The following is an 18,449-nucleotide window of genomic DNA, read 5'->3' on the forward strand; positions in this document are numbered from 1 at the left end:
AGGAACTTGATCACTTTCCAGAAGAGAATCTCTCAGTAAGACAAATTCAACAGTTTCTTGGAATTCTCAATTATGTCAGAGAAGCCATACCATACCTGTCCAGCTACACATACCATCTTTCTAAGATGCTAAAAAAGGACCCTCCTCCTTGGGGAACAGAGCAGACTACAGCTCTCCGAAAACTAAAAGAGTTGGCTCACAATCCTCCACCTCTCCATATCCCATCCATAGGAGATCTTATTCTTCAGACAGATGCGTCTGATTATGCGTGGGGGGCCATCCTCCTTGAGAAGCTCAACGGCAAAGAACAACTGTGTGGTTACGCATCAGGACAATTTTCTTCTTCAGAAAAATATTACCACACAACCTACAAGGAGATTTTGGCAGTCAAAAACGGGATAAAAAAGTTCGAGTTTTTCCTGATTGGACAGCACTTCCTGGTTCGGATGGATAATTCTTCTTTCCCAAAAATCCTTGAATCCAACCAAAAGGCCTTACCAGAACCTCAATTATTGAGGTTAAAATCATGGTTCAGCAGGTATGATTTTGAAGTCCAGCATATAAAAGGGACGAGAAATCTCATCCCAGATTTCTTATCCAGACTCTCAAAACCACAAAATCAACCTAGTCCTCCTCACCTCCACAGTCAATCTCCCTATAATCTTCATGGCCTCTTCGTCTTCAAAAACCACTCTGCAACCTCCCTCACCACCAGATCTTTCCACCAACCTCACAACCAAACAAGTCACTGATTTTGCTAGAAATATGATGTTTCATTATTTGACAACTTTCCAACAAACTTTCTCAATGCCCATTCAACCCAACTTCTTTTTTCCAGATTACCCTTGGTATATGATTTATCACCTTTCTCCTACCCATCCTCAGATTGAAAGTGAATTATGGTTCTTATGGTGTCTTTCTACAATTTGCTATGATGCTCCGAAGTGTTTGAGGAAGAATCAGAATCATAAGGACTGATGAGTGATTGTTCTAGTAGTTTGGAAAGAGACCAGTGGAGGAGTTTGAGTTATGCTAAAAGCCAAATGAATATGTGTCTTGGGATTCTTTTCATCTACGTGAAATGGCTTACAAAAAATTGGCAGATGAAATGTGGAGTGGGCTTAGCCACTTCCTTAATATTGTTGCCCCTTACCAGTCAAAGCAACTCTGGACTTTCAGCCTGATAAAGAAAAATGCCTGATATGTTTTCATTTATTAATATTATCATTGTAAAACTAACAGGGTCATTCTGGTACCCTGCTATTTAATAAACCTGATTGGACTGATATGCATAATAATAAGGGATTTTTATACAAGTAAGGGAAAGCGGCGGCCATATTTTATTCTTGACTAGTGTTTATGAAGTTGTGAGTGACCCTGCAACAAGTCCTTTTTAACAGGGATTATGGATGAAGAAAGTTAAGTTTCTCTATATAAATGAATAAATGATAACAAGGCAAGGGAATGAGATGTTGGAATTGTTGAACCTCCAAGAACTAAGGTTGAAGAATAAAGAACTCAAGAAAAGTATGATCCTTTGGCTTCGGAGATACATTATGAAAATTAAATAAAGTATCCCTTAAGGAAAGAATAAAAGAAATGGTATCACTTGAAGAAGTAAAAACATCAAATTCCTCCTTTGGAATCAGAACCAATAAACTACCTCAAAATCACATAACAGTTCAATCTATTTTTCCTTACTTTAGCTGAACTCACCAGAATGCAAAAATCCAAATGAACTTTCCCATAGAAAATTCAACGTCTCATGAGTGTTGCCATCACCTTTACAATGCTTATTCTTTCAAGGGTTGCTGTTTGTTTTCCATCATTTTCTGTCTCTTCATAGTCATAGTCATTGGAATCCTTGCCTTGGCTTTTTTCTTGATCTTAAAGCCTCAAGAACCCAAATTCTCTCTATCAACAATAGAGGTTGATTCCTACAGGCTAAGTGTCTATTCAGGTTCAAGCCTGTTTATTTCCTCTAATGTTTCTTTAATCCTGAATGCAATAAATCACAACAAAGTCGGCATCAGATACAGTCCTTCATGCCTTAATCTTTATTACCATGGAATTCAAATAGGAGTGGTTAAAATTCCAGGTTTTTATCAACCAGCTAACAGTGACAATGTCGGAGTTATTACAAAGATTTCTCTCCATTGTATCAATGTGAGCCAGATTATTAATGAAGGGTTTTTACAAAAAAAAGCAAGCAAGAAGGTTGTTCAAATGAAATTAATAGGTGACATTAGAGTACAACTGCGACTACTTCACCTAACCATGCCAAAAATGAAGGTTTGTTCTGCATTAAACATTATCAACTATGACATAAACATGCTCTTTGATGACCAATTGTATGTTAAAGACTTGGAAAATTTTAATTTCATCCTACGTTGTAGGTTGCATTGGAATGTGACATAGGCATCAATTATGCAGAACTACCGTTCGAGAATTATGAACTCTTCAATAAGGAAGTTGTTCAAGAACATCTCGTAAGTATAATTTTACTTCTTTTACTTTCATCTTTTTGTCACCATTTTCCCTGATTTTCTTGATTTCTTGATTTTCAGGCATCTCTTCCTGTTAACTCTGGTTCCTTCTCCAAGAATTGTACATTAGCTTTGTATATATGAAGAATACCCACTCCAAATATATTTGTCTTATCAATGTAAAAATTCAATTTTCAATTCATCATAATTCCACTTCACACTAAGATCAAAAGAATATATTTATAATCTTTCATATTCAAGTACATATATTGTTTGTTTCTATTCCAATCCATCCAAAATGCAAACCTGATGATGAAACAGAAGACTTAAAATCTTACCAATCTTCTCTTACTGCACATGGAAGAGAGAAAAGAAAAGGTGATGTGAATGAGGACAAGGGTAATTGGTCAAATCATCGACAAGCTCATAATGCTGAATGTTCATATCTGATATGAAAGATGTGCGCACTTGCTTGCTCAGGCACACAACAAGACAGCGGCGAAAAAGTCAGTGGGATTAGACGGTCTCTGATAAAGATACTTGGTTAGTAAAATTAATCCTTATGATAATATTAGGGCGATGTAGAGAATGGATTTCTAATTTGGAGATGTAATTAGTATAAACGTCCTGATATAATTAATCTGAAAGGGAAAAGTCATGTTTCAGGAATTTTTTGGGCTGTCCTGCTATAATCAGTGCTAGTTAGAGGTATCCTGTGGACAGGATGGTTTAAGGAAATCTCAGCAATGAAAACCTGTAATTTCTTTAATAGGTTTATCAGGTTTGTATCTGGTAATAGATTTATGCAGGCCCTATGTCAACGCGGTCGTGATAATTGGGCAATGGCAATGATAGCACGTTTACTTGGCTCATTGAAATTGTTCCTTAGCATAATAGCAATTACTATGCCCGACAAGGCATATTATAAACCACTTGTAAATTGTTCCTCTGAGATCCAACATGAGAGAATTAAAATAATAGTTATGCAATAAAATGTTTGTCGAGCTTTAAACAAGAAATTTAGAAGAAAGTTTGTCTTGCTCATGTTATATGATGCAGAATTCATCATGATTTCAGGCCCTATGATATCTATATTGGTATGCTAATCCAAAAACTTAAAGCTGTCGGGCAGTGAGGATTTCACCAATAAAATCTAACACTTCTTTTTATTATGTACCAAACTCATTCACTACTACGTGATATATAAAAGAAAGTAAACTGATTCAGGTAACAAGATGTAGAGTTGGCTTCAATATTGAATATGATTCTTTTTTTTCTTTTTATCAATTTAAAAGCTTAAACTGTTAAATATAATATAAAGTTTTGATTTTTTGTTTTAAAAACAGAAAACCAAGTTGGAATCTTTTAACAAACAAATATAAAAACTCATACTGTTTGGTAGAATTACACTTTGGTCGGCCGAGAAATTTGACATCCATTTGCGCCTATCTTAGCCTACTTTTGTGGCATATTCAAAGATAAATATGATGGCTGTGGGGCGAATGAAAATAACCCAAATGGATATGTGCGCACCTTTGCTGAGATATACGACATGCCTAAATCTGTATTTGACTTATGCATGTATTGAAGACAGAAAAACAAAAGGAAAAAGAAATACTGCACTATTGATTCAATACCATTTTAACATTTTTGGTTAAGTATAATGGCTCTAAATTAACTACTGAATTATAATTAATAATTTCTTTTATTAAATGTTGCCCCTTTGAAATTGGATATGAGATTAGTCGTGTCTAGATTATACTTGTAAATAGTAAAAAAATTTCAATAAATTCAACTCAAAAGATTCAAATTGATTAGTTTATAATCTACCTATTATGTGGCTGAACCTATATCACTTTTTCTTTTCTTAAATTTTCTTTCCCTCTAAGTCAATACTCCCTTTTCTTTTTTCTACAAACTTAAGTCAATATGGAATAGCTGATGTGTTTGTGTTCATAATTCATCCGGCCAATGTCAGATGCCAAATTCAATATTTAATTAGTGGTTTCTCAATCGTTATGTGGTTGTTTTTATTCTAAATATTTTTAATTCAAAAAAATTTAAATTAAACTTTTTTAAAAAATATTTCTATAAATGAAACTTAACTAATACTAAATTAAATATATATAAACATAATAATTCAATGAAAATCATAATTGTCAATATATAGTATATGATATAAAAATTGTTATTAATATATTAATATTATCTATATAAATTAATATTAATATAATTAATATTTTATAGAATTAAGAATTATTATCTAATTAGAAACATAATTTATTTGATGTTATATTTTTAGGATAAAATTATTAATTAATCAAAAAATAACATATTAGTTATTTTATAATATAATAATTCAAATAAGAAAATACTAATTCAAAAGAATGTATAAATTATTTATGGATATAATGTCTATGTTCTAAAAGTAAATACACATATTAATATTTCTTTTTTATTTATCAAAACTTCTTTGTCTATGTATATATGGATCAATCACAATACATATTTTTTTTTTTTCTTTCTAAGTAAATAAATTTGATGTTATAATATTTAATTATGTTTGATTGAGGGATTTTGATAGGAAATATTATAATTATTTTGATATAATTTATCGTTAAGTAAGAAAATAAAATGATGAAATTTATAAATTCTTTTGTTAAAAATATTTAACATCTAAATTTCATCAAAATGATGAATTTTAAAAATCCACCGTTCTTAGAATTCACCAAAAAGTAGAAGATGAGTTTTCGTTAAATTCTTATGAATTAAAGTTTCTTTCTAATTTTGAAGATTTTACACATCTTGTATGCATAGTAAATAGATTAAAATCCGAAATTCATCAATTCAATAATTTCACTAAAACATATTTTTTTTTTATATTTACAAATTTTGATAAATACATACATCGTAAAATCTTAATTAAAATAAGATCACAGAGGAGACCGAAGACTTAAAAAACTAAAAAAAAAAAATAAAAAAAAAGAATACACGTGTTTATTAATTTAATATAAGACTGCACAGCATGTTTACATATATAACTATTTAAAAATTGCTGTTCCTTTCTTGAGAAAGATATTTTAAAATTGCTGTTGATGTCAAAGAAATCTTTTACTTTTCTATAAAATGCTTTCTGAAAATAATATTTACCTGATTTGCTTGAAAGATAATTTCCAAATTCTCTATTCTTTTTCCTTTTGAAATAAGTTGAACGGTCGCAGTCCCAAATGGAACTTAGTTTTATCCTGCAAAATAAAAGCCAATTATATGCAGTCACGATTTCCTTTTTCCGGTCACATTTAAATTTTTATTTTCATGTATCTAAAATTTATTTAAAAATTTCAGATGAAAAAATACTATTTTAAAAATTTTAACACAGTTATATATTTAAAATTTTATTCTAAAATTTTAATTAAATTAAAAAAAACCCATATACGTGCTTTTAAATTTTTAATTTGCTTCTTTCAAACTTGAATAAAATATGGTTGATTTTAGGAAGAATATCGATGCATAGACTTTGTCTATCCTTGAAGCCAATAAATACGACTTGTGAAACTTTACTTTCTCGATTAATTATTTTATGTTTGCGTTTTCATCATGCAAGTTTTATAAACAAAGGATTAGAAGTGCTAACATTTAAATAATAATTTTTTTACTTTGCATATAAATATTTAATGATACAAACGTTAAATATTTTCCACTGCAACTTTTTCAGATTTTTTTTAAAATTATTGTCAGTAAGTTCTACATTATTGTTGAATGAACAATAAATATATAATAATTAAAGAATTTAAATTACGTATCATTTTACAGTCTAAATACGAGACAACATTTCATCCAATGATTGAGTATAATACACCATGAAAGTGCCAATAGTTTTTCAATTTTCTTTTCTGTCAAAACTTCAAAAGAGACCAAATTTATTTACATTCAAATATCATGACCTCTTTAACTCCAAAAAGGGCTTGGCATTGCATTTAACTGAAGTGCATAATCTCTTCATACAAATAGCAAATAATGACATTTACTGATTTATAGTCACACTATATATATATAGTCATGCACTACAAGAAAGAGAGATGTCTGTAACTAATACTTTGAAAGCAAGAGTCAGCCATGGCAAGAAGGGCAAGCTCTCTCTCCTTTTCTTTCTTTCTTCTTATTCTTCATCTACTCCTCATTTCAGCAACTAGCAAAGCAACACCTGAACACCCAATAAAACGTGTTCCCTTCTTCATCTTTGGCGACTCATTTTCAGATGCTGGAAACAACAATTACATCAATACAACAACTCTTGACCAAGCAAATTTCTGGCCTTATGGAGAGACATATTTCAACTTCCCCACCGGACGTTTCTCCGACGGTCGTTTGATGCCAGACTTTATTGGTGAGATACGAAAATCTTTGTCTATGTCTTTCTTGTTTGTACAATTCCCATTTTACCTAACCAAACTAATATTTAAATTTGGTAGATATATGTATATATAATTATCTTGTAATTGTCTAATGAATCTTGGTATGTTAATTATTTTTGTAGCTGAGTATGCAAATCTTCCATTAATCCCACCTTTTCTACAACCTGGAATTGATCAATTCTTCTTGGGAGTGAATTTTGCTTCAGCTGGAGCAGGTGCTCTGGTAGAAACTTTTAAAGGAGATGTAAGTATATACTATATACTAATACAATGACAATATATTTACACACTGCAAGAATTGTTTTTCCTTTTATTTTTTCTTTCTGGGTTCTGGCATACACACTATTCTTAGCATGTTATTTAGGGGAACCTTTTCACTCATAGAATACAAGACTGAGTGCTACTTTATGTATAATCAACTAATTGTCTGATTTTGAACACCTTTGTCTTTTGATCACATCTTTTTATTTTCTCCTTTCCGTTATCTTTACCTTAAACTTATATCTCCCATGTGGGCAAGAAAAAGAACTTTGAAACTCTTCATATATTTGATTGTGAAAAGAACAAAAGTATAAAAAGGTCAATTAAAGATCAGATATCAAGGCATTAATGGTGTATACATGTTATGTTAAAATTTGAAGAGGTACTATTGACCCAATTCTTGAGGATGATGTAAGCTTAGTTGAGACAGTTTTTCTTTTATTGGCTGGATGTACCTACCGTTTTGGGTCCACTTTCTTCTTCCAAGGGGCATAAGTAGCATGCTTGACATGTCAAAATCAGAAGAGGAGAAGGACCCAGAAGCCATTACCGTTCTCCTACTCAAAATTCTCACATTTAAAATCAAAGATAAGAAACGAATTTTGAACGGATGTGCAAATCAATTTTTAAAGCGACCAAGAAAAATTAATAATAGTCAAAGTTGTGCATATTATTATGATAAATGTTCAAATTTTAGTTCCGGTTAGAATTTTTGCATATTAATATTAGAATCGTTTTTCAATAGTATGGAATTAAGTTTTAAAAAAAAGAAAATATTGCATTTAGTATTTTGGAGAATATTGGCACCAAATAGTCATATCATTGCTATTGTTTTTCCTCTTTTAGGTGATTGACCTTAAAACACAATTGAGCAACTACAAGAAGGTGGAGAATTGGTTGAGACATAAGTTAGGGTATAATGAGGCGAAGATGACAATATCTAGAGCTGTTTACTTGTTTAGCATTGGAAGCAATGATTACATGAGCCCTTTCTTGACCAATTCCACTGCTACACTGAAGTCAAATTCCAATTCCAAATATGTTGGGATGGTCATTGGCAACTTGACTACAGTCATTAAAGTAAGTATTTGGTCTTACCTTTTCTTTTTTTTCTTTTTTTCAATCTTTAGCTATGATTACATAAAATGGAGACAAAACTTGCAATCTAAATGCTTTGATTGTTTTTCTAATTTGGCAGGAGATTTATAAGATAGGAGGTCGGAAATTTGCATTTGTTAATTTGCCCGCATTAGGGTGTCTTCCTGCTATAAGAATAATTAAACCAGATAGTAATGGTAGATGCTTAGAAGAAACTTCATTGCTAGCAGCATTGCACAACAAAGCTCTCTCCAAGCTTCTTTTTGTAATGGAGAGGAAATTGCAGGGGTTCAAATATTCACTGTTTAATCTCAGAAGCAGTCTTCAACAAAGAATGAAGCATCCTTCCAAATTTGGTATGTGCTACAGTCCTCCCATCAGGAACTATCATCTCATTCATGTAGGCAATTTTTGGGCTCTAGGCCTGTAAATCTGTGGATTATGAATTCTTCTCTCATGAGGAAAGCTATTCTATGGCTTCATGCTGATCTTTGTTAGTAGAAAGACCCGGCCTATAAGGCATATCTATCACCATTTCTCAGTGGGTCTGGCCCATGGAGGTAAATCTTGATAATATCTAATATTTATTTTTGATGGTACTTGCAAAAGCTGAACACATTTCACATAACCTCTAATCTACACTATAGACAAATTAAATATTCTGGTAATATTTTTTCCTGAAATGGAAATTTTGGGCGGTGAAGGTTTCAAGCAAGGGAACACAGCATGCTGTGGTACAGGAAAGTTTAGAGGAGTTTATAGCTGTGGAGGAAAGAGACCAGTGAAGGAGTTTGAGTTGTGTGAGAACCCAAATGAATATGTGTTCTGGGATTCTTTTCATCTCACAGAAAGGGCTTACAAGCAATTGGCAGACGAAATGTGGAGTGGGCTTAACGGCTCTAAAATTGTTGGACCTTCCAATTTGAAGCAACTATTCCAGAATTGAAGCTAGGTTAGGCTGGATCGATCAATTATCTTCAAGTACATAGCTTCTATCTACTTCTATTTTTGGTAAAATTTAGTGATATAAATTATATAAACTGCTGCTTTGATTCTTTTGTATGTTGAACAAATAGTCTCTTCTTTTTCAAATACTTTATTGACATTATTTGTATAAACAAACTGTTTCTATAATGTAGAAGAAAGCTATTCACAGGAAACATACATATTTTGTTCAACATCTTAATAATTTCGACGTGTAAATTATTATTAATTTAAAATTATTGAAAGACCAAAGAGCAACTCTTATTGCGTAATAAGAAAAAAAAAATGGAATTAAAAATTCATTAAGACTATCTTATAAAGATTTCTAGATGAAATAAACAAAAGAATTATATATGAAAAGAAAATCCCCAATCATAGTAGTAGTTGTGATAGTATCGGCATTGCTGTCATGGATAGGAAGGAGTCCAGATGATAACTGTACAAGGGACAACAGCATCCAGAACTAAAGTTATGGCAACTTGACTAAAATAATGGTGAATGAGAGATTGAGACCATAGACTTTATTTGTTTGTTTCTTGTTTTTATATCCTTTTATTGATGAGATCTTGCTTTTCATTCATTCAATAATTGTGTGCTGGGCCTCGCAATCTAAATTCAGGAAAAACGACCTCAATTATGAGCATATCTTATGCTTGTATTTCAAGTATTAACAAATATTACCAAAAAAAAAAAAGAAATTACAGTTTGAAACAGTTGAAATACTGTTAATTATAAGGTGATCTTGACTTAATGATAAATAAACTAAACCATGATTCCAAGAAGGATCAAATCTTTTTCTCATTAATGGTCTTTTTCTTTGTTTATTTTTTAATTTCCTTTTATATTCATAGAGTTTGTTATTTAGTTAGTTTCAATTGGGATTCAAACTCTAAACTTTTAAGTTCTAGAAATTACTGAAGTACCAATTGAATGACACCCGATTTCTATATTAGTGATATTCAATTATTAATCAAGGGTATTTGGTATGAAATATTTATTTTGTTGTTTACTCTATTCAGTTACTCTGATTTTGTGCAGGTTTTGTGTAGAATATGCAAAAAAATATATGATTTTTTTTTTTTTTGTATTGTTTTTGTTTTGATCTCTGCCACCATATAACACCAAGAACCTTATAAATAACAGAGGCCAAAATGGATAGTAACGGGGTAGAGAGCTAGAAGAAGACATGTCAAGTATAAGATTCCAAGTTTATTTTTTGTTGGCTCTGTGTGCCGTACTCGTCATCCCAAAGAGCACCAAGGCTCATCCTCATCCAGAAGAGTTTCAGAATCATGTTGCCTTATTTGTGTTTGGGGATTCACTGTTTGATGTTGGCAACAATAACTACCTCAAAAACCCAATTGGTCTGGCTAATTTCTGGCCTTATGGTGAAACATTCTTCAACCATCCTACTGGCAGGTTTTGTGATGGTAGACTAATTTCAGATTTTCTAGGTAAATTTTTCTTTTTTATCTTTATTCTCTTTAATTTCCTTTTCTTTATTCTTTTTTGATTAATTTGTGCCTAACTTTATTGACTTACTGTAACATTTTATTCCCTTCTGTTTTATCTTGTAGCCGAGTATTTAAAGTTGCCGTTGATTCTACCATATCTTCAGCCTGGTGTTCATCAATTTACAAATGGAGTGAACTTTGCTTCAGGAGGAGCTGGTGCTTTAGTTGAAACTCATGAAGGAAGGGTATGCGATTTTTTCAATCCTTAGGCTTTTTTTTATTCTTATAAAGCTGATCACAGCATTTATGTATAAAAAGAGTGAAACACACTGCATTTAATTCCCTAATTTTGTTCAAGATTGAACCTTTTGGATTTGCTGATCATTTTTCTATTAAAACTTCCATATGATTTGATAAACTGCTTACTCTGACTCCATCCTTCATTCATATAGGTGGTAGACCTTAAAACTCAAGTTCTATATTTGAAGAATGTGAAGAAACAGATAAGCAAGCAAATAGGTGATGAAGAAACTAAGACATTATTGTCCAAAGCAATTTACTTAATTAGCATTGGAGGCAATGAATATTTAGCACCTTCACATGTGTTTAAATCCTTCTCCAGAGAAGACTATGTAAGGATGGTAATTGGCAACCTGACATCTGTTATCAAAGTAAGGTGTACTAGTTGAGCTTATTTAATTATTTCTTGTTGTCCCTTCATATGTCATCATATAGCTAATGTTTATAACTTGTTGTTTCAGGATATCTACAAAATTGGTGGAAGGAAATTTGTATTTGTAGGTATGGGATCTTTTGATTGTTCACCAAACATAAAATTACTTAATCAGGAAAAAGGCAGTTGCAATAAAGAAATGACAGCTCTGCTAAAAATACACAACACAGAGCTTCCTAATACCCTGGAAGAGATACAGGATCAACTGAAGGAGTTTCAATATGTATTTTTCGATTTCTACAATACATTACTTGAAAGAATTAATAACCCTTCAAAATTTGGTATGCACATAAACTTGTGATAGCTTTTCTTTTACTAATTAGGTTGACGAATTTCTTTCTTCTCCTGAAGTGGATTGACATTCATGTTTGTGATCAACTTGTGAAGGTTTCAAGGAGGCAAATGTAGCATGTTGTGGAGCTGGTTTATATAGAGGAATTCTATCAAGCTGTGGATTGGTAAAAGGGTATGAAGTATGTGATGATGTGAGTGATTATGTCTTCTTTGATTCTGTTCACTCTACTGAGAAGACATATAAACAACTTGCTAAGCTAATATGGACTGGAGGTCATAATGTCAGCAAGCCTTGCAATCTTAAAACAATGGTTGAGGCATAGTTGAAACTAGCTTTTGTAAACCAATGGGTAGTATTCCAATTTGTAAGTATACAACAAGTGGAAGCTTATACGCTATAATGATAACATAAATGATCATTGAGTTCTGCAATTCATTTTGTTTTGGTTACAAAGATTTTGTTTCATTTGGATCATTTAATTTTAATTTTAGTTATATTTTGATCACCTTACCAATAAGATATTGACATGTCATGTTTCTTTTTTATTAATTGTTCTTTTTTCATTGGTTGTTTTTGCCATGTGTAATCTTTATTAAAAATTTACTAAGTTAAAATAAAATAAAAGTAGAATGATTAAAATAAAATAAATTAAGGAGGAGTTTGGTTTAGCTATTAGCTGATTTATACCCAACAACTGAACAAAACTCGTTCAGTGAAATTTTAATATCAGCTACTAGTAGTTAATTTAAACTCAAACAACAGCTGAATGGATCAGCTCCTCTTAAGAGCTTTTCACTTACGGATGATGATATACTTTTACACAAGACAAAATTACCTATCCTATTTAAATTTTATACTTCAGGCTGCCTTTGTTTTTATTCATATTACACTAAAATTCCCTTTCAAATCTCTCTCAAGGTCTGATATCTCTTGCAATTTCTTTGTCTCAGTATGTAATATCTCAAACCTTTCATTGATTGATTCTTCTATCTATAGTCTATGCTTATATGATTAAGATCATCATGTGTTTAATTTGCATTTTTTGTTATAATTAACAAAAGATAATTAGTGTTTGTCATGAATTAAAAATTATCAATAAATAAAAATATATACTTATATGTGATTGTGTTAATGATTTTCTACATGGGTTAGAGTCATTCACACTAATGCAGTTTTTGTGTATCAAATATCTCCTTAGACATAGAGTTTTGGTATAAAGGAAGCAAATGCTTAGAATGCTCGGCTTGCGGAAATTTTACCGGTAGCTAGTTTACTTTTACTCTAAATATTAACTATCATTGACTTTCTAATGTTTTATGTTACGACCTGATCTGTGGATCCGTGACCGGCACTAGAGAATGGGTAGGCGTAAGGCCACCGATTTCCGTAGTAAGCCTGACATTCATTAACTTAATTAAATCTCATATGATATTACTGATGTCAGAATTTATCTTAACTATTATATTCTACATGATTAATTCGATCTGCCAAAAGAATTAGGCGAGACCCGAAACTACATAAAATTACAACTAACAAGTCTATTATTTCTACTGCAGAGAATCTAAGATTTTATAATTTAATCTACCAAATCAATTACATCACCTGATGATGAAGGAGTCGGGTTGTTAGATAAGAGCCGCAGGAAGACTAACAATCAGGGATCTGAAAAACAGTAAAATTGAGACTATCAGTCTCGAGAGTGAGTTAAAATCATATATCCAAAAATATTTACAACACTTCCATAACACATTTATTTAATTTGAAATAACTAATAAATCATGCAGAAATCAATTATCATATCTTGCTTAAATAAAATAATTTTCACACAGTACGGAACGGAGTAACTCAGTAGAACCTTAATCCCAACACTGAACATCTCGACTCTCTCTCTTATTTTAACAGAACTGGCGCCCAGAGAGCGAGGCTCGACCAGGGTCCTTAAATCCAGTTCAGACACTTAATTATCACTAACACTCTTAGCCTTTCGACTCTCTTACTCCAATAAGACCGGCGCCCAGAGAGCGAAGCTCGACCAGGATCCTTAACTCTAGTCCGGTCACTTAGGTTTCCAAATAAGTCGGCGCCCAGAGAGGAATGCTCGACTAGGGACCTTTACTCCGGCAACACACTCTACTAAGCCCAGAGAGCGATGCTCGACCAGGGCAAGTCCTAAACTTTCCTTTTTAAATTTACCATTTTACCATTTTTCAATCACTCACAAATTTATACCAGTGCACTCATCAAAATACATGTTTATTGTCGTCCTGTCCCGAGTCAACACAAAATCAATAAAATCGTAATGCGGAGAAATGAAACATATATAAACAGTATATACTAAATAATCAAAATATTAATCATTTAATCAGAGATATCGCGTAAAATATTAGCATGACACACGTAAGCAGATATATGACTTTAACTTACAGCTTTGACGACCTCCTAACTCTGCTCCGATGCCTCGAGTGGAGCAAGCCGAACTGACATATTATCTAATCACGGAAAATAATTAATCAATAACACTGAAACAGTTGACAAGTAACCCTAGGTCTAGATCCCTAGGACTGACTGTCAAAAAGATCTCGACTCGTGTAAATTCTACCGGAAATTCGGCAAAACCTCCTCTAGAATACGGACATTTACCCCCCGTAAAATGGGTCCAGGACCTCCCAGAAAACACTTCAAATAATTAATATTTTATTTTATCGGGAGTCGGGTCCCAAGTCTTCACTATTTTCCCGACTCTGCCACACATCATAAAACACGACCCAAGGCAGGCAGTCCGATAAATAATTATTTTGACTCACAAAATTTTCTAATATTCAACACAATTCAATAAACATATAATTTACTAAAGAATTCTAAAATTAACAAGCCAGAGAAAATTACCGAGACGCTTGATCGCTTGGTCAACTCGCCTCCAGCCGCCGGAGTCCGATCGACGATCCGAATATACCAAGGGACTCGAAACGATGCGCTGATGACGATCTCAGCCTCCGATTTTTCAATCCGACCCTCGATCATCCGGAGGGATTTACGAACGATCTCAGTCGTCGATTTGTAAACGGAGTCCGATCGCCACGAAACCGGTGCCATTGCGAAGCTTGAACTTAGAAGAGTCTGGATATGTCCTCCAATATCCAAAGCTCGTCGGAGCTCGCCGGAAAATCCTGAAAACACGGCCGCCACCCACTTGCTCTCTCCACTGCGAACTTCCATCTCCGGACACCATTCGCGTCGCCGCTGCCGCCAAAAGAAAGCTCACGCCGAGGGGAGTCGATCGCCACCAGAATTAGTGGCTACCGAAGCCGGCAACGCCACGATCGGCGTCCAAAAAGGCTGCAACTTTCCTTCCACTTCGCCGCCTACCGACACCGTCCACTGCCGCCGCCGCCGCCACTAGTTTCCTCGCTGATGCCAGCAGCTCCTTCAGCCGGCTCAAGCCCCAGACGGACGCCTCCCCCGCCAGCTCCAGAAGCCCGATGCCTTCTCATTCTCCTTCTCCTTCTTCTTCCTTCTTTCTTTTCTTCTATATCGACAATTGGTCCCCAAACTTTCTTCCTTACCATTTGATCCCTCAACTTTTTTAATTACAACAATTTCATTCTAAAAAATTTCTAATTAACCCTTAAACTTTTCTTTACCTTTTCAATTAAACCCCCAACTATTTAATTTTGGGCAAATTAGAATTATTGAAAATATACAATTTCATATTTACCCTTACTTTTAAATGTAAAATTACTAAAAAGTCATTGCCGACATATTTAATTACAAAAACACCAAACATACAAATTTCCATTAAAACCCCATATTAATAAAATTATACTTTTAATCCTTATCCCAAAATAAATTTCCAATTTAATCCTAGCACACAATTAATTTAATTAATCAATTTGCTAAATATTTCCAACTTAAAATTTAATATCACTAGCTAATTAAAATGCATTTTTTCCCAATAACTCTTTTATAGAATATCCATTAAAAATTCTTCCATAATTCTCAAATATAGAATTTAATTTATATATATTCATTTAGGGAAAAAATTTGAATAACCAAAAATATTATTTATTTTTCAAGTAATTTACTTAATTAACTCCTTAAAAATCAAACTAATTGGATATAGCCATTTAAATCATTCCAATTTAAACTAAATAAAAATAAGGTAAATTTAATTTAAATAAAAACTCATTGATTAATTATTATTAATATTATCTTTATTAAAGAAAAAAATTCCGGGTATTACATTCTCCACCCCTTAAGAAAAATTTGTCCTCGAATTTAAAAGAAAAAAGGGTTCACACTAAGACAGAAAACTAATATGAGAATAGAAACCTCTCATCTCTAGCTCGGCTTCTTGGGTACTTTCCTCGGCAGAAATATTCAACCACAAGACCCATTGATAAAACTCTTGAGCAAAACTGGCGAACCTGAGAATCTGCGATCCTGACTTACTGCTCCTCAGAAGTCGAATCTTCACTTACTTCTATACATTGAGGGTCCAACACGAGCAAAAGATCGAAAATACACTTCCTCAACATAGTAATGCGGAGAAATGAAACATATATAAATAGTATATAACTAAATAATCAAAATATTAATCATTATATTCCCATTACTACCTAGTTATTGCTTGTATACTTGAACATAAAGTATATATTCCCACTTTTATTTGTTTTATAATTTTGTATTGAGTACTCTCATAATGATGATTTGTAATGTTCTTATGCGTTTCATAAGAGTTTTATCATTCATGTGATTAAAATACATTGGTTAAAACTGAAAGAGACTAGTTTGTTATTTCATTGATAATATACATATATTATCTTATATCTATATCTATATATATGAAAGCAATGTTCTAAACATGCTTTCTCTTTCTTACTTGGCAACCTATATTGATTTTGATTTCAATACTATTTTTCTCAATTGTTAGAGTTTTAGTCTTTTAATGCATTTTATTTTATGAGAAAAATATTCTCACCTACTTGATGATAAGTGTATTAAAAGTATCATTAAGGTAGTAAGGTGGTGTATTAAGAAGATTTATTTATTTATTTTTTAATTTTTTGTGTCATTACCTATTCCTCTTTCCATCAAATATATCAAGGATAAGGCTTGTGACTTCATTCTCAATTGAGCTATGACTATTCATCTTCTTTACAAATATAAGGAATGCATACGATTGATAAGTTGTCTTTGCTCTACTTGAACTATATTGTTACACTATTGATATCAAATTAATTAATCAGGTTCTTCCCTTTTAAAATTCTTTGATATGTTCATAGCAAACAATTTGAAAAATAAACAAGATTTGCCATTCAATTCCTCAACTCTTGCGCTGCAACTAACACCGGTTGCTAAGGTAGTATCCAAATTTATAAATATTCTAGTTGTTAATTTGAGTTAAGTCATGTTCGTAAACTCTGATTATTGCTTTTTGACTTCCTTAAAATGCAAATCATTTTCATATTTTTTCCTCTTATTTTCAGGTTATTCTTTGAATTTGGTAGCCCTTACATCTATAGTTGAGTATGATCCCTGTAATAATTAATAACCTATTAGTGCTTCCATTTTGAGGACATATTTATATCACATTCAATTATAAGCATATTAAGTAAAGTATATTCTTCATATTTTCTATGGCTTTGTTTGTTACATATTCTCTATGTTTGTATAATTACGTCTATCTTATTTCTTTATTTATTCTTTTCTTTCTCGATCTCTTTTGCTGCTCACGTGGAATGTGACTTTCCACCAGATATACGATTTTACAAATTAGAATGATGCTAAAGCATTATAGTAACTAGATGTTTCTATTGTCACCATTCGTATACTTAACCAACCATGGAGTATCGATCTCTTTTATTCTTGAAAAATCAATTAGTATGACTAGAATGAATGAATATGAGTTCATATCTGCGAGAGAAAAGTAATATTGAATTGTGAGAAAAATATATAACAGAATATGCATAAAGTGAAAAGTTCAGACTCAACATTAGAGGCATGTCTGCTTTGAAAACTTCCTTACATGTTCATCTCTATAAGCTGTTAACGTGTATTAATATATTGTAATTGAAAGGACTCGATTGATGGAATCTTAAATTGAAAAATAATATCACTAAGTTTTCAATCTAGATCTTTTTGTTTTGAATTTTATCAGTATTTTAACATTTAATTTATTTTCAATGCTAGAATATGGATGAGACTAGACATGGGATGTAGTAATAAGTCTGGAAGGCCTACAACGTTCCTTTCTTTATAGTTTCCTTAATATTCAGTAGTAAAATATTTGATAAAACTCAATTAATCAATGGAAATATTTAACATCTTGAACTCATTTTATGACATTTAATATATATAGTGATTTTTTTTCTATAACTCAGAATAAAACATATTATAGGGTTAGGATTGGAAATATTTTAGATTAGCAATTTGAGGAACATTAAATTGTTGGTTTCATTTTTATATTGATAAAGCCTCTTGTACCATCATAAGAGCAACAATGGAATAACTTGATTCTTAAATTTGTTTCAATAGTTTATTATCGATTACTTTTTGCATATAAACTAAGATAATAAAAGTTATCTTGATTGCAACATTATACTAGAAGATATCTTTAAGAATTATTATGGTAAGTGAGTTTTATTTATCAGTTAGTTTTTAATGTTTTGTGAATGCATAGATTATATTTTCTTTGATTACTTTTTTGTAATACTTGTGATGTGT

The 18,449-nt window shown here is 31.9% G+C and overlaps 4 protein-coding genes across 6 annotated transcripts; 3 read left to right on the top strand and 1 right to left on the bottom strand.

The window, feature by feature from the left end:
* Nucleotides 1–384: 384 nt before the first annotated feature.
* On the top strand, nt 385–2,739 carry LOC8270723 (NDR1/HIN1-like protein 13). Its single transcript, XM_015727828.3, has 3 exons — nt 385–2,292; nt 2,397–2,489; nt 2,568–2,739. Exons 1-3 carry the CDS (start codon nt 1,735–1,737, stop codon nt 2,628–2,630), a joined length of 714 nt encoding a protein of 237 aa, XP_015583314.1. The 5' UTR covers nt 385–1,734; the 3' UTR covers nt 2,631–2,739.
* Nucleotides 2,740–6,433: 3,694 nt separating this feature from the next.
* LOC8270724 (GDSL esterase/lipase 5) lies at nt 6,434–10,523 on the top strand. Of its 2 annotated transcripts, XM_025159802.2 has the most exons (6): nt 6,434–6,873; nt 7,024–7,145; nt 8,009–8,242; nt 8,361–8,616; nt 8,965–9,212; nt 10,388–10,523. In XM_025159802.2, exons 1-5 carry the CDS (start codon nt 6,603–6,605, stop codon nt 9,204–9,206), a joined length of 1,125 nt encoding a protein of 374 aa, XP_025015570.1. In that variant the 5' UTR covers nt 6,434–6,602; the 3' UTR covers nt 9,207–9,212; nt 10,388–10,523. The 2 variants fall into 2 exon arrangements, 1 of the variants encoding a protein (XP_025015570.1); XR_001536251.3 differs by lacking the exon at nt 10,388–10,523 and having other exon boundaries at nt 8,361–8,820; nt 8,965–9,030.
* On the top strand, nt 10,247–12,157 carry LOC8270725 (GDSL esterase/lipase 1). Of its 2 annotated transcripts, none has more exons than XM_025159803.2 (5): nt 10,247–10,698; nt 10,822–10,943; nt 11,151–11,369; nt 11,460–11,499; nt 11,819–12,157. In XM_025159803.2, exons 1-5 carry the CDS (start codon nt 10,431–10,433, stop codon nt 12,046–12,048), a joined length of 879 nt encoding a protein of 292 aa, XP_025015571.1. In that variant the 5' UTR covers nt 10,247–10,430; the 3' UTR covers nt 12,049–12,157. The 2 variants fall into 2 exon arrangements, with proteins under 2 accessions (XP_025015571.1, XP_002533242.1); XM_002533196.4 differs by having other exon boundaries at nt 10,276–10,698; nt 11,460–11,712.
* A 1,179-nt stretch (nt 12,158–13,336) lies between these two features.
* On the bottom strand, nt 13,337–15,255 carry LOC107262380. Its single transcript, XM_015727830.3, has 3 exons — nt 14,613–15,255; nt 14,151–14,215; nt 13,337–13,388 (listed from the first exon to the last, which is right to left on the bottom strand). Exons 1-3 carry the CDS (start codon nt 14,940–14,942, stop codon nt 13,352–13,354), a joined length of 432 nt encoding a protein of 143 aa, XP_015583316.1. The 5' UTR covers nt 14,943–15,255; the 3' UTR covers nt 13,337–13,351.
* Between the last annotated feature and the right edge of the window lie 3,194 nt (nt 15,256–18,449).

This window comes from Ricinus communis, chromosome 8 (genome assembly GCF_019578655.1).
Source record: "Ricinus communis isolate WT05 ecotype wild-type chromosome 8, ASM1957865v1, whole genome shotgun sequence".
Taxonomy (NCBI): Eukaryota; Viridiplantae; Streptophyta; class Magnoliopsida; order Malpighiales; family Euphorbiaceae; genus Ricinus; species Ricinus communis.

What these genes read in the sequence shown, in the direction of transcription:
- LOC107262380 (XM_015727830.3), bottom strand. Translation starts at nt 14,942, where the DNA reads ATGGAAGTTCGCAGTGGAGAGAGCAAGTGGGTGGCGGCCGTGTTTTCA. An exon ending in CCAAGCGATCAAGCGTCTCG is followed by an intron (nt 14,216 to 14,612) that starts GTAATTTTCTCT and finishes TTCCGTGATTAG; the next exon opens with ATAATATGTCAGTTCGGCTT. An exon ending in GTTAGGAGGTCGTCAAAGCT is followed by an intron (nt 13,389 to 14,150) that starts GTAAGTTAAAGT and finishes ACTGTTTTTCAG; the next exon opens with ATCCCTGATTGTTAGTCTTC.
- LOC8270723 (XM_015727828.3), top strand. Translation starts at nt 1,735, where the DNA reads ATGAACTTTCCCATAGAAAATTCAACGTCTCATGAGTGTTGCCATCAC. An exon ending in TAACCATGCCAAAAATGAAG is followed by an intron (nt 2,293 to 2,396) that starts GTTTGTTCTGCA and finishes CCTACGTTGTAG; the next exon opens with GTTGCATTGGAATGTGACAT. An exon ending in AAGTTGTTCAAGAACATCTC is followed by an intron (nt 2,490 to 2,567) that starts GTAAGTATAATT and finishes CTTGATTTTCAG; the next exon opens with GCATCTCTTCCTGTTAACTC.
- LOC8270725 (XM_002533196.4), top strand. Translation starts at nt 10,431, where the DNA reads ATGTCAAGTATAAGATTCCAAGTTTATTTTTTGTTGGCTCTGTGTGCC. An exon ending in TTGAAACTCATGAAGGAAGG is followed by an intron (nt 10,944 to 11,150) that starts GTATGCGATTTT and finishes TCATTCATATAG; the next exon opens with GTGGTAGACCTTAAAACTCA. An exon ending in TAATAACCCTTCAAAATTTG is followed by an intron (nt 11,713 to 11,818) that starts GTATGCACATAA and finishes CAACTTGTGAAG; the next exon opens with GTTTCAAGGAGGCAAATGTA.
- LOC8270724 (XM_025159802.2), top strand. Translation starts at nt 6,603, where the DNA reads ATGGCAAGAAGGGCAAGCTCTCTCTCCTTTTCTTTCTTTCTTCTTATT. An exon ending in TTTGATGCCAGACTTTATTG is followed by an intron (nt 6,874 to 7,023) that starts GTGAGATACGAA and finishes TTATTTTTGTAG; the next exon opens with CTGAGTATGCAAATCTTCCA. An exon ending in ACTTGACTACAGTCATTAAA is followed by an intron (nt 8,243 to 8,360) that starts GTAAGTATTTGG and finishes CTAATTTGGCAG; the next exon opens with GAGATTTATAAGATAGGAGG.